Source organism: Moschus berezovskii, chromosome 20 (genome assembly GCF_049115385.1).
Source record: "Moschus berezovskii isolate FMDL1 chromosome 20, NW_MosBer_1.0, whole genome shotgun sequence".
Taxonomy (NCBI): Eukaryota; Metazoa; Chordata; class Mammalia; order Artiodactyla; family Moschidae; genus Moschus; species Moschus berezovskii.
Genome location: NC_142479.1, coordinates 57,612,003 through 57,623,135, shown reverse-complemented (window position 1 = coordinate 57,623,135; position 11,133 = coordinate 57,612,003). Strand labels below are relative to the sequence as shown.

General features: G+C 43.0%; 1 protein-coding gene across 2 annotated transcripts in view; it reads left to right on the top strand.

The window, feature by feature from the left end:
* The first annotated feature begins 2,350 nt into the window (after nucleotides 1-2,350).
* Nucleotides 2,351-11,133, top strand: part of NSF (N-ethylmaleimide sensitive factor, vesicle fusing ATPase) — a 152,848-nt gene continuing 144,065 nt past the window's right edge. Inside the window, exon 1 of one of the 2 annotated variants that reach the window (XM_055408110.2) lies at nucleotides 2,351-2,419. In XM_055408110.2, the coding sequence (XP_055264085.1) occupies nucleotides 2,408-2,419 (12 nt within the window). In that variant the 5' untranslated portion in view covers nucleotides 2,351-2,407. Of the gene's footprint in view, nucleotides 2,420-7,778; nucleotides 7,801-11,133 lie in introns of those variants that run through there. The other variant, XM_088829180.1, reaches the window with a different exon arrangement.

Below are 11,133 nucleotides of genomic sequence, written 5' to 3'. Positions count from 1 at the left end.
ACAAAGACCCAGCACAGCCAAAAATAAAAATAAAACATAAAATAAGAGACTGGTACTTTATTTGAAAAGAGGAAAAAAAAAAAAAAAAAGAAATCAGGTAAATTCCAGGGGGCTAGATAATCAAGCAGATGGTCTTTTCAGGATATCACCACTGGGGTAAATCAGCTCTTGCTTTTTTCTGTCTGTCTTCCTCAGGATGGTCAAGATTGTAGTTGCTTGGGAGACAGCGCATCTGACTAAGTCTGGGTTTTGTGATCCTACCCAGGCCAGAGGAGTGCTGGGTACCCTTGTCTGACAACACTTTTGAGGTTACATGAACCCAGGTACCTGTGACCAGAAAAAAAAGGGAATGGATTTGGGGCAGAAAAAAATGTGTGCTGCCTATCAACCCTGACTGCAAGGATTGCTCAGGTGATGCAGAATCACCAACAATCCCACTGTTTCTAGGATGACCTTGGAATATTAGAGCAAGGCACAGATGGGCTGCACAGACATGTGACAACCTGGAGTGATATCTCAGAACCCTCACTCCCCTGCTGGAGGCTAAGCACCTCAAGGGCAGGAGCTCATGTCTGCCTGTTATTTCTTTGGTGGACCCTGCAGAGAGCTGTGTGCATGAGTCCAGTGACTGGAGACCCTTTGTGAGAGGATGCAAAGAACCCCCTATCATGGGTACACATGCCTGTAAGCCGACACAGAGGAACCTTTTCAAGCATCCAGCAAGACTATCTTTCCTAGATGAGAAACACTGCTCCTTGTCGGAGAGACTGAAGACAGTTTCACTTGCAATCTAGCTTACCCAGCAAAACAAGACAACACAGCAGTGGCATATATAAATACAGTTGTTTATTCTCCGGCCTTGAAAATAACATGAGATCAGTGTACTGATGGCCAATGTCATCTTTTGGATCTGGTAATCATTTCGGGAAAATGTCTTTGATTTATACATTCAAAGTATCAAAAAATGCAAAACAACCTGTTAAGCTCATTGAATTATACCTCTCACTTCCTAAATAAAGAACATGGGGCTCAAAGACGGGGAGAGAGTAGCAGAGCAAGGAAAAGGACAAGAATCTAAAACTTCTGACTCCCCAGTCTATTCTAACAATTTTTATAGTTTATCCAAGTTTCCCTGTGTTTCCTGATGAACTCTCTGATGTGCCAATGATTAGTTAATATCTGATTTGTCCAAGAGCACAGTCTGGTTCTCAGGTGCAGTGTAAAGGTTTATGACACTCACCTGATTTTTTTCTTCTTTTTCCCTCCCACCCCCCCATCTTCAGGTCACTTATTGTTATTGGTTCTCCGTTTTAAGTCGCTAAAGCATGGCCAGCTCTTCTAATTCTTTCCTTAAGTTGGAAAAAACTATTTCTTCCAATTAACTATGACGGGAGGTAGCGGGGCAGAGTGGTCTAATTAACTGTGAAAACGTTAAGACATCATTTATTGTCTTGTGTAAATATAAAGATAAATATAAGATAGTGGAGACAATAAAAGCGTCAGAGACCCTATTTGGGAGAACCTCATTTCTTACAGAGCGCTGTTATTATTCGCTGTTCCGCGGAAATGTTGTGGTAGACAGAAGACGTTCAAGGTTTAAAAGAAAAAAACAAAAGACCGAATTTAAGGCACAATTCATTCAAATTCCATATTTATACTGCCTAAAATGAACACTGGTAAATGACAAAAGGTTGTTAAGGGATAAACTTACCTTTATACATAAACATACCTAATAATAAAGTTATATAAAGACATATAAACAATCACAATTCACTTATACATTTGCATGAAATCTTAAATCTGAGCTTTCCAGGCAAAACAAACTAAACACCAAGGTCCATCATTTCCAGGTGCTAGGAAACAAGTCCGCCTACAATGAAAGGCCTGAATTCACAAAGAACTTGAACTCAGAACCCGCTACACATCACCGATCTTCCCAGCGGGAAGGCCAGTACCTGTGCTGGGGGCTCTTCTGTACATTTTCACCCAAGTGGGGCTGAAGTACAAAGTTAAAAGGCCATTAAAGGGCAGAGATAAGCAGGAGCTCAATGGTTAAAAGTATCAGAATTCTTGCTACATAGTCCAGGGCAAACAGCCAGCTGTGATGAGATTCGCAAAAGGAGCCCTGCAGAAAGTCACCAGCAGCCACGAGCTAGACGGACAGTCACTGGCCCCCACCGCCCCCGGCAGCTCGAGTTCAAAATGGCGCCCCGCCCGCCCCTGACGGCCGCCGAGCCCGCGCGCGCCCGGCGGAGCGGGGTCGCCGGCGCCGGGGACGCGGCCGGGCGCGCGCGCGCGTCCAGGCGGCTGCGCGCCTGCGCGAGGGCGGGCGGCGGGCGCGCGCGCGGCGGGGGCGGGCTCTGCCTGGCGCCGAGCTGCAGCGGCGGAGCCGGACGTGTCCGTGAAGATGGCGGGCCGGGTGAGTGCTGGCCCGGGAGCCGCGGCTCGAGGCGGGGGTGCCAGGCTCGCGGGCAGCGGGAGGTCCAGACGGCCTCAGGGGAGGGGAGTGAGTCTGAGCAAATGGGGTGCTGGAGGGGGCGGCGGGCCAGAGAAGGTGGCAAGTGGGGAGTGGTGGCAGGGGATGAGCCCTCCTCAGAAACTCCTTCCCCCTTAGGAAGCTCGAGGGGAGGCGAGCCCCTCGCAACCCAGGTCTCCTTAAATTCTCCCGTTCCATCCCCTGGGGCTTGTCCCCCTAGCTTCTCAGGGTAGCCGCAGGCTCGTGGCCGTCCCAGCCCGGGTCGGAGGGCTCGAGGGGTTTCTCCGCACCCTCTCACGAGGAGGGCTTGTTAGGTGCCTTTTCTGGAACAGCTGCGGGGCATCTGTCAGCTCCATTGGGTCAAGGGCTGTGACAGGGACCATTAGGGACCCCATTTCTGGTTGGTCACAATCAGAGGTCTCGGGAAAGGAGGAGGGGGGTGCAGATGACTTTGGCTGTTAACCCTCGGCCATCAGGGGGACGTGTCACTGCCGGCTCAGGCAGAAATGCCTCGAGCTTGGAGTGGGGATGGATTTGAGGTGTCGCGTTTTGCTTTTATGAATGACAGTCGTTTTGAATGCAGCAGGGTGTGTTGTACTTTCAGGGTTTTAAATTTTACTTCCTCCTTTAGCCTCTGAGATCGCGGTGTAGTATGGGTTTGGCTAGGGGAGATAGGACTGGTTCTGTGCTGTACTGCAGTGTGCGTTGAGCAAAAACCTCTCTGAGGGATGGATCCTGCCTAGAGATTACTGGTCATGAACCTGGGGACGTTAACTGCGTCATTAGGGGATAAGGATGTCCTTGACTGGTTAATTTCTACTGGAATATTTGAATAAGTTTGCATAAATTATGTATACACGCAAATAGGCTCCCTGAACACAGTTGTAAGTCAGGAGATTCTAGGGTGAGAAGAGACCTTAAAGGTCATTTAATTAGGCCTCTTTCTCTTTTCCCCACAGCCTTATCTTTTATCTGCAGCTACTTCCTCCGCAACAACAACTCCCTCCACCTGTGCTTCAGAGTCTGTCTCTACCCATCTTCTAAGGAACCCCATTCCTGTGTAATCACCTGCTCCCTTTTAACAACAAACTCAGGCTTTTTCCATCTTGAAACAAACTCTCCCTCCACCCCCACCGCTGTCACCTTTTCTCTTCCCATTTTACAGCCAGGAATCTTGATAAGAATTGTCTCATGCATTTGTCTCCCATTTGCCCTCCTCCCACTCATTCCTCAACCCACTGCAGTCTGATTTCTGGTTCCATCATCCCAGTGAAACATGCCTCTAAACTTAATTGATGTTTTTCATTCCTTGTCTTGCTGGATGTCTCAACAGCGTTTGATATTGTTGACCGTTGCCTCCTTCATGGAAAACGCTCTTCCCTTGGCTTCAGCCTCCCTCCAGTTTTTAGTCAGACCACTCTTTTGCAGACTCACCCTCCTTTACTCTGTTACTCAGTGCAGATGTTCCTCAGGGCCGTCTCCTCAGTCTGTGCTTTCTCCCCAGGCAATCTCTTCTAAGCCCAGTTTCAACCACTGTCTATATGCCAACGATACTCAGTATTTTATTCCCAGTCCAGACCTGTTCTTTAAATTTCAGGTCATAATGGCAAACTATTTAAAACCAAGACCCCTCACACTCATCTTGTTCAAATAAACCCATGGTCTTATCCCACCTAATATTTTTACAGTTTCCTATATCAGTGAATGGCATCACAATCTATCCACCTATATAGGTTAGAAGCCTGGCAGATGGGGAGTGGGTCATTTGTTATACTTCTCCATCACCATATCCTCTGTCCCCAAGTAAAATTCATCACTGAGTTCTGTCCCCACCCCACGCCCCCCCTTAAAAAAAAGGGAATTAATTATTAGAGCCAAAGAATCTGGCTTGGGCATTGCTGCTTTAAACCGTATCCAGATACTCACTGGACTAGTTAAATGAATTCTGTCATTTTAACGTCCTAAAAATCTCTCCAATCTATCCATCCACCTCTACATCTTAATTTCCACCTGCTTTTCCCGAAGCACTGTCATTTCTGGCCTGGACTACTGCAGGAAGCTCCCAAGTGGTCTCCTTATGCCATTCACCACATTGATTATTCTCTCCCATGCCCATTGCCACTTAATCCCCACCTTTAGTAGCATCTCATTACTTTTGGGAGAAGACCAAGTCCTTAACTGGGCCTTTAAGGCCCTTTGTGGTTCTGCTTCTGCATCTCCACTCACTGCCTTACTCCGTATGCTTGGGTTATATAAGCCTTTCCATCCTTGAACCTCTTATCACAAGGACTTTGCATGTGCTGTTTCCTTTCTTTATGATGTTCTGCTCCCAACCATTTACCTCCTACTCACGGATCACTCAGCTACTCAAGGGAGGCCTATTCTGATCCCATACCAAGTCAGATCCTGTGTTAATATGCTCTTCTCTCTCTTTTTAAACTTTTTATCCTATATTGGAGTATAGCCTATTAACAATGTGATAGTTTCAGGTGGACAGCAAAGGGACTCAGCCATACATATACATGTATCCATTCTCCCCCAAACTCCACTCTCCATATGTTCTTGAAGAACTGTATTCCTTTCCTTAGCAATTTATCTGTCATTTACAATTTTTTAGCGTGATTATTTGCCTCCACTACTAGACTTTACTCTCCATGAAAGCAGAGGCCGTATTAGTTTTGTATTTACTGTCATCATCAGTGCTTTGTACCTGTCTGGGACAAAGGCGCGCAATACATTTTTGTTGGAAATGAATCTAATGTCTGTCTTAATTCTTTAGGGATAGAGGGTGCTATGCCATAAAGCTAGCCCATTTTAGTGTCATATTAGAAAAGTCTTTTTTGTATGGGGTTCCATGTAGTTTTTATACATATTATTTCTGCTGTTTGAAACTGTAGAACTAAACAATTCCTTTTTCATGTGATAGCTCCCTCACTGTTTGAAAACAGGTTACATATTCCCTCAGATTTTTCTTTTTTGCAAGTTAAACATCCCCAATTTCTCAAATATCCCATATTCCAAATCCTTCATAATTTAGGTGACTTTCCTTTGGAAATGTTCTCTTTTGTCAGTGTTTTCCTCTATTGATAAAATGTGCTCAAGAGTCCAACACAGTGATCAGTAAAGAATCTCCTTAAACTATTATTCTCTGATGCTGGACACTACCGTTACTAATACAGGCTAAAATTGTATTTGCTTTTTTCTGCAGTAAATCACACTCTTGGCCCATACTGAGTGCTCAGTGCTCAGTCGTGTCTGACTCTTTGCAACTCTATGGACTGTAACCCACCAGGCTCATCTGTCCATGGGATTTTTCAGGCAAGAATACTGGAGTGGATTGGCATTTCCTCCTCTAGGGGATCTTCCCTACCTAGGAATTGAACCCGCATCTCCTGCATTGGCAGGCAGATTCTTTACCATTGAGCCATCTGGGAAGCCTGGCCCACCCATACTGAACTTACAATCAGTTACAGCTCCGGTGTTCGTTTAAAATCAGCACTACTCCCCCCACCCCCCGCCCCATACCCCTACATTCTAGGTATTGTGCAGTTGTTTTATTGAACCTAAGTGTGAGACTTACACTTACCCCCTTTACAGTTCCCTTTTTTGGGGTCCATTTCTGCTACCTATTGAAGATTTCTTTGATTCTTTCATTTCATGTAGCATAGTAGTACTCTTTTCCAGTGTTCTTTCATCCGTAGATCCATAGGTAATAACTCTGCCTTCTGTGTCTCCATTCTAGTCATTGATAAAAGGTAGGATATGATGGGGTCAGAAGCAGGCCTTGAGCATGCTGCTAGAGACCCTCTTCTGCTGCTGCTGCTGAGTCACTTCAGTCGTGTCCGACTCTGTGCAACCCCATAGACAGCAGCCGACCAGGCTCTGCCGTCCCTGGGATTCTCCAGGCAAGAACACTGGAGTGGCTTGCCATTGCCTTCTCAGTTCAGTTCAGTTCAGTCGCTCAGTCGTGTCCGACTCTCCGCGACCCCATGAATCACAGCACGCCAGGCCTCCCTGTCCATCACCAACTCCCGGAGCTCACTCAAACTCATGTCCATCGAGTTGGTGATGTCATCCAGCCATCTCATTCTCTGTCATTCCCGTCTCCTCCTGCCCCCAGTCCCTCCCAGCATCAGACTCTTTTCCAGTGAGTCAACTCGTCGCATGAGGTGGCCAAAGTATTGCCTTCTAGGCTGGCACATATCAGTACTCTTCAGGTACCGTTGCTTAACTACAAATGTATCTCATTTAATCCAGACAAAACCTCCCTGTGAAATTTGTTTTGCTCCAGGAGAGGGACTTAGTAACTTGCAGGTTCACAGCCCGCAAGAAGCAAGGTTAGGATTTGAACTCAGGTCAGTTCCCCAATTTAGTTGACAGGGTATAAAGAGTAGATTTACCTTCTTATCTAAAACAGTTTAGAGCCTCTGTCAAAGTTTAATTTTTGAAAACTACCTTCTATCTTTTGGAAAATCTAAACCCCTTTGGCCCATCTCAGATTGTCTTGTCTCCTCTTCCTGTAGCCATAACTAACAGCTACCTATCCATGTTTAACAAATAGGGTGAGCCTTGTAATTCTCTTCAGATGGGTTCTGTATTTCCTCTTTGTGGGAGAAAAGCTGTCTTGAGTTGTTACTGCTTTGGGTTGGTTTAGTTAATTTTGGCATTCTGACATCATCTTGTAAACGGTATTTATGTTCGCTCTATAACTGAAGATTTGTTGTATCACTGTTGCTGATGATAGCATTAGTAATCTGTGTTTCTTTTCCTTTGCTTTTGCTGTCCAAAAAAGAAAGCATCATATTTAGTCCATCTGGGAAACTGAAAAATAAACTGTGTGATGTTGTTCAATATATAGCTGCAAGGTCATCAGAACTTGGTTAACCCTTAAATTACTTTGGAGCCCCTAATCTTAAAAGTAAAGAACCTGAAAGAAAATAATTTTTGTCTTTATTGTTTTAGTGTATTTGTTATATGAGAAAAATATGGAATGACAAGTTGGATACATTTTATAATACAATCAATTTAAACATATCTGGTTCCTTTTGGCTTTTCGAAAGATTCAATTAGGTAATAGATTTTCTCAGCTCTTTTAAATTTTTGCTCATAATAAATCAAGATGCTAACGTTGTAATTCTTATTACTGACACTGACTGTAGACTCTTATTTATAAATGACCTCCAGGTACAGATGGCTGCCACTGCCTTCGGCCCCCACACTGATTTTCAGAACTCTCATGCTGCAACTGCTCTGGAATCATGGAATGAGAAGCAGAGAAAAGAATCTGAAATGTAGCCTTTATAGCTAAGGAGAGCTGACTCTAGGTAGGGAGAGGTTCCTTAGTGAAGTTCCTCTGATATTGCATGCTAGGTCCCTTAAACTACCACTCAAACCACTCCTGAAGAAGGAAAGGGAGGAAGATAGGCTTTCCACATTGCCTGAACTTTTTTGTACTCTTTTTCTTTTTTTTTAGATTTTATTTATTTATTTAGCTGAACCGAGGTGTGGCATGCAGGAGCTTTTAGTTGCGACTTGTGGGATCTAGTTCCCTGGCCTGGGATGGAACTCAGGCCCCCTGCTTTGGGAGCGCCGAGTCTTAGACCCTGGACCACCAGGGAAGTCCCCTGTACTCTTGTCTTTTAAAATTATTAGACATCTCACATATTGGAGATTTAGCAGTCCCTTTCTGGAAATATACGTGCATTAAGGAGAATAAAACCAATGGGTTGTTTTCTTCATAAATCCTTACATCTAGTGGAGGTAATTTGTTTTAAGAACTGGGAGCAAGACGATGTTAAACAGGAATCTGAGGGAGAGAACACTCTTAGGTGTTGAAAAGGGTTTAGAAAGACGTTAGAAGTGAAATTTACCTCATCTGGCTGTTGGTCTGGGTCAGGCTAGCATATTGAAAAAGCTCTTGTAGTCTAGTCCAGAATCCTAACCATTTATAACATTTTTATGGGTGAATGACATCTTTACCGAAAACCAACCTTCAGATTGGAACACAGTGGTAAATTAGGTACAGTTCATGGGCAGTACCACAAGTCAAAACAAATAATTTAAAATGTCTCATAGTTCCATTTCTAAGTCAGAATTTTGCGGTCCAAAGCATATCATCTTTTTGCAATCTTGTATGCAATAGTTACTGTTTTTGTGTGTCACTCTTGTGATTTTATTAAGTATCTTCAAAGGCAGTACATTTTAGAAAACAAAATTGAACTCTTTACAGCACTATCAGATAGCTTCTTTCTGAAACCCAGAGGAATTGATGATTAAGGTGGGTGTATTCTTTGTAAATATTTAAGTCAAAAAGGTGTAAGGTGAAAGTATATTATTTTACTGTCAGAAATTCTTGAATTGGTGGAACAGTGAACTCTTGGAAACAGCTGTGTTGGCAATGCACTAGGTGCTTGTTGTAATGCTGTTCTGAAGGGTCCATATTCTGGTTATGGTGTATTAGGGAAAAATCTCTTAATGAAGTCCTTGATCATACTTCAGTGTTAATGCCCTTGAATGGGCTCTGAGACCCACCTTACATTGCCTTCAGTTTCGTAGTGATTCAAACTCATGATTTCCTACTTATTATTTTTTATGATGCAAACTAGATAGTCCTTGCATGACTGTAACTATTTCTAGCTCTGTGCATTTTAAACAAGAATAAGTCATATATATCTTAAGAAATTTCAAGTATGCTGCAAAGTACAGCAAATAATATATACCTATATCCATGTGCTCACTGCCCAGATTGTAAAAGTATTTACATATTGTGATATTTGCTTTATATCTTTTAATCCCCTAGAAATAACCACTAGCCTAAAGCTGATATAAATCCTTTCTGTTCATGTCTATGTAGGTTTGTGTCCCTAACCAATATATTGTTTTGTGTTTTGAAAATGTATATAATGGTGTTATATTGTATATCTCCTTCTGCAGCCTGAATTTTTTCATTTGAGATTGTCATGTTGGACTTATGTAGAGTTAATTCTGTTTATTGTGTAGTAGTCTATGGGTGGAGGAGCCTGGTAGGCTGCAGTCCGTGGGGTCGCTAAGCGTCGGACACGACTGAGCGACTTCACTTTCACTTTTCACTTTCACACATTGGAGAAGGAAATGGCAACCCACTCCACTGTTCTTGCCTGGAGAATCCCAGGGATGGGGGAGCCTGGTGGGCTTCCGTCTATGGGGTCACACAGAGTCAGACAAGACTGAAGTGACGCAGCAGCAGCAGCAGTCTATTTTCTAAATATACAACAATTATCTGTCTTCTTAGAGGACAATTTAGGTGGTTTTCAAATTTTATTTCTTCTGGTACACACAGAAGAAAATACTCGTACATACAGAAATACATATTTTTTGTTTATATCTCCTTGCATATGTATGTTGAATTTCTTTAGGATATGTCTAGAGATATGGATCTATACCCTGTTTGTAGAATTGCTACATAGAATTGCTGGGTAATCAGTTACCTTTATCTTTACCTAGTTATACAAGTTTGTGTTCTTACCAACAGTATATGATTACCTGTTCCTCATGTCCTCTCCAGCACTTCATATTGAGATATTTTAATTTTTACAATATGATAGGTATAAAATAATACTGTTGTTTAAATTTGCAATTTTCCCTAATTACTAGTGAGATTGAGCATTTTTCATCTTGATCATTGGCGTTTCCTCTTCTGTGAATTACCTTTGCATATCCTTTGCCCATTTTTTGTTGTTGCTGTTGTTGAGCTGTTTAGTGCTGATCTTTTCATGTATGTAGAGTTTTAGATCGGAGAAGGCAATGGCAAGCCACTCCAGTACTATTGCCTAGAAAATCCCATGGATGGAGGAGCCTGGTAGGCTGCAGTCCGTGGGGTCGCTAAGGGTCGGACACGACTGAGCGACTTCACTTTCACTTTTCACTTTCCACTTTCACACATTGGAGAAGGAAATGGCAACCCACTCCAGTGTTCTTGCCTGGAGAATCCCAGGGACGGGGGAGCCTGGTGGGCTTCCGTCTATGGGGTCACACAGAGTCGGACACGACTGAAGTGACTTAGCAGCAGCAGCAGCAGAGTTTTAGATTTAAATTTATTGTAGTTATAACCACCCATTTTTAACCTCTGTGTTGGTGTGCTTATATGTTTTAAGATCCTTTCGCGCTTTGAAGGCAGAAAGATTTTTTTTGAAAAGGTTTAATGGTTTGCTTTTCATATTTTGGTGTTTGATTCATCTGGAATTTATTTTTGTGTTTGGTGTGAATTAAGCTAATTTTATCTTTCCCATATATATATAACCAGTTGTCTCCAATCATGTATTGAGTCCATCCTTTTTCCCACTGATCTGTAATGCTACCTCTGTTTTATATCCATTCTAAGTCCGAATTCTTTTCCGTTTCACTGTTCTGTTCGTGTGTATGTGCACCAGTACCGGTGTCTTAATTGCCATAGCTTAAATATTATTCTTGCTATCTGGTAGGATTAGCCACTCATTTTTCTTCATTTGGCATTTCTTGGCCCTTTTCCATATGAATTTTAGGAGCAACTCAGTCTCTCCTCTAAATTTTTTTATGTTTAAGTTTATTGCCATTGATTTTGACTTATATTTTTACTTATATTCCACAGGGGCAGAGATAAAGATCATTTCAGTAAAACTGAGCTGAATTACTCGAAGAAG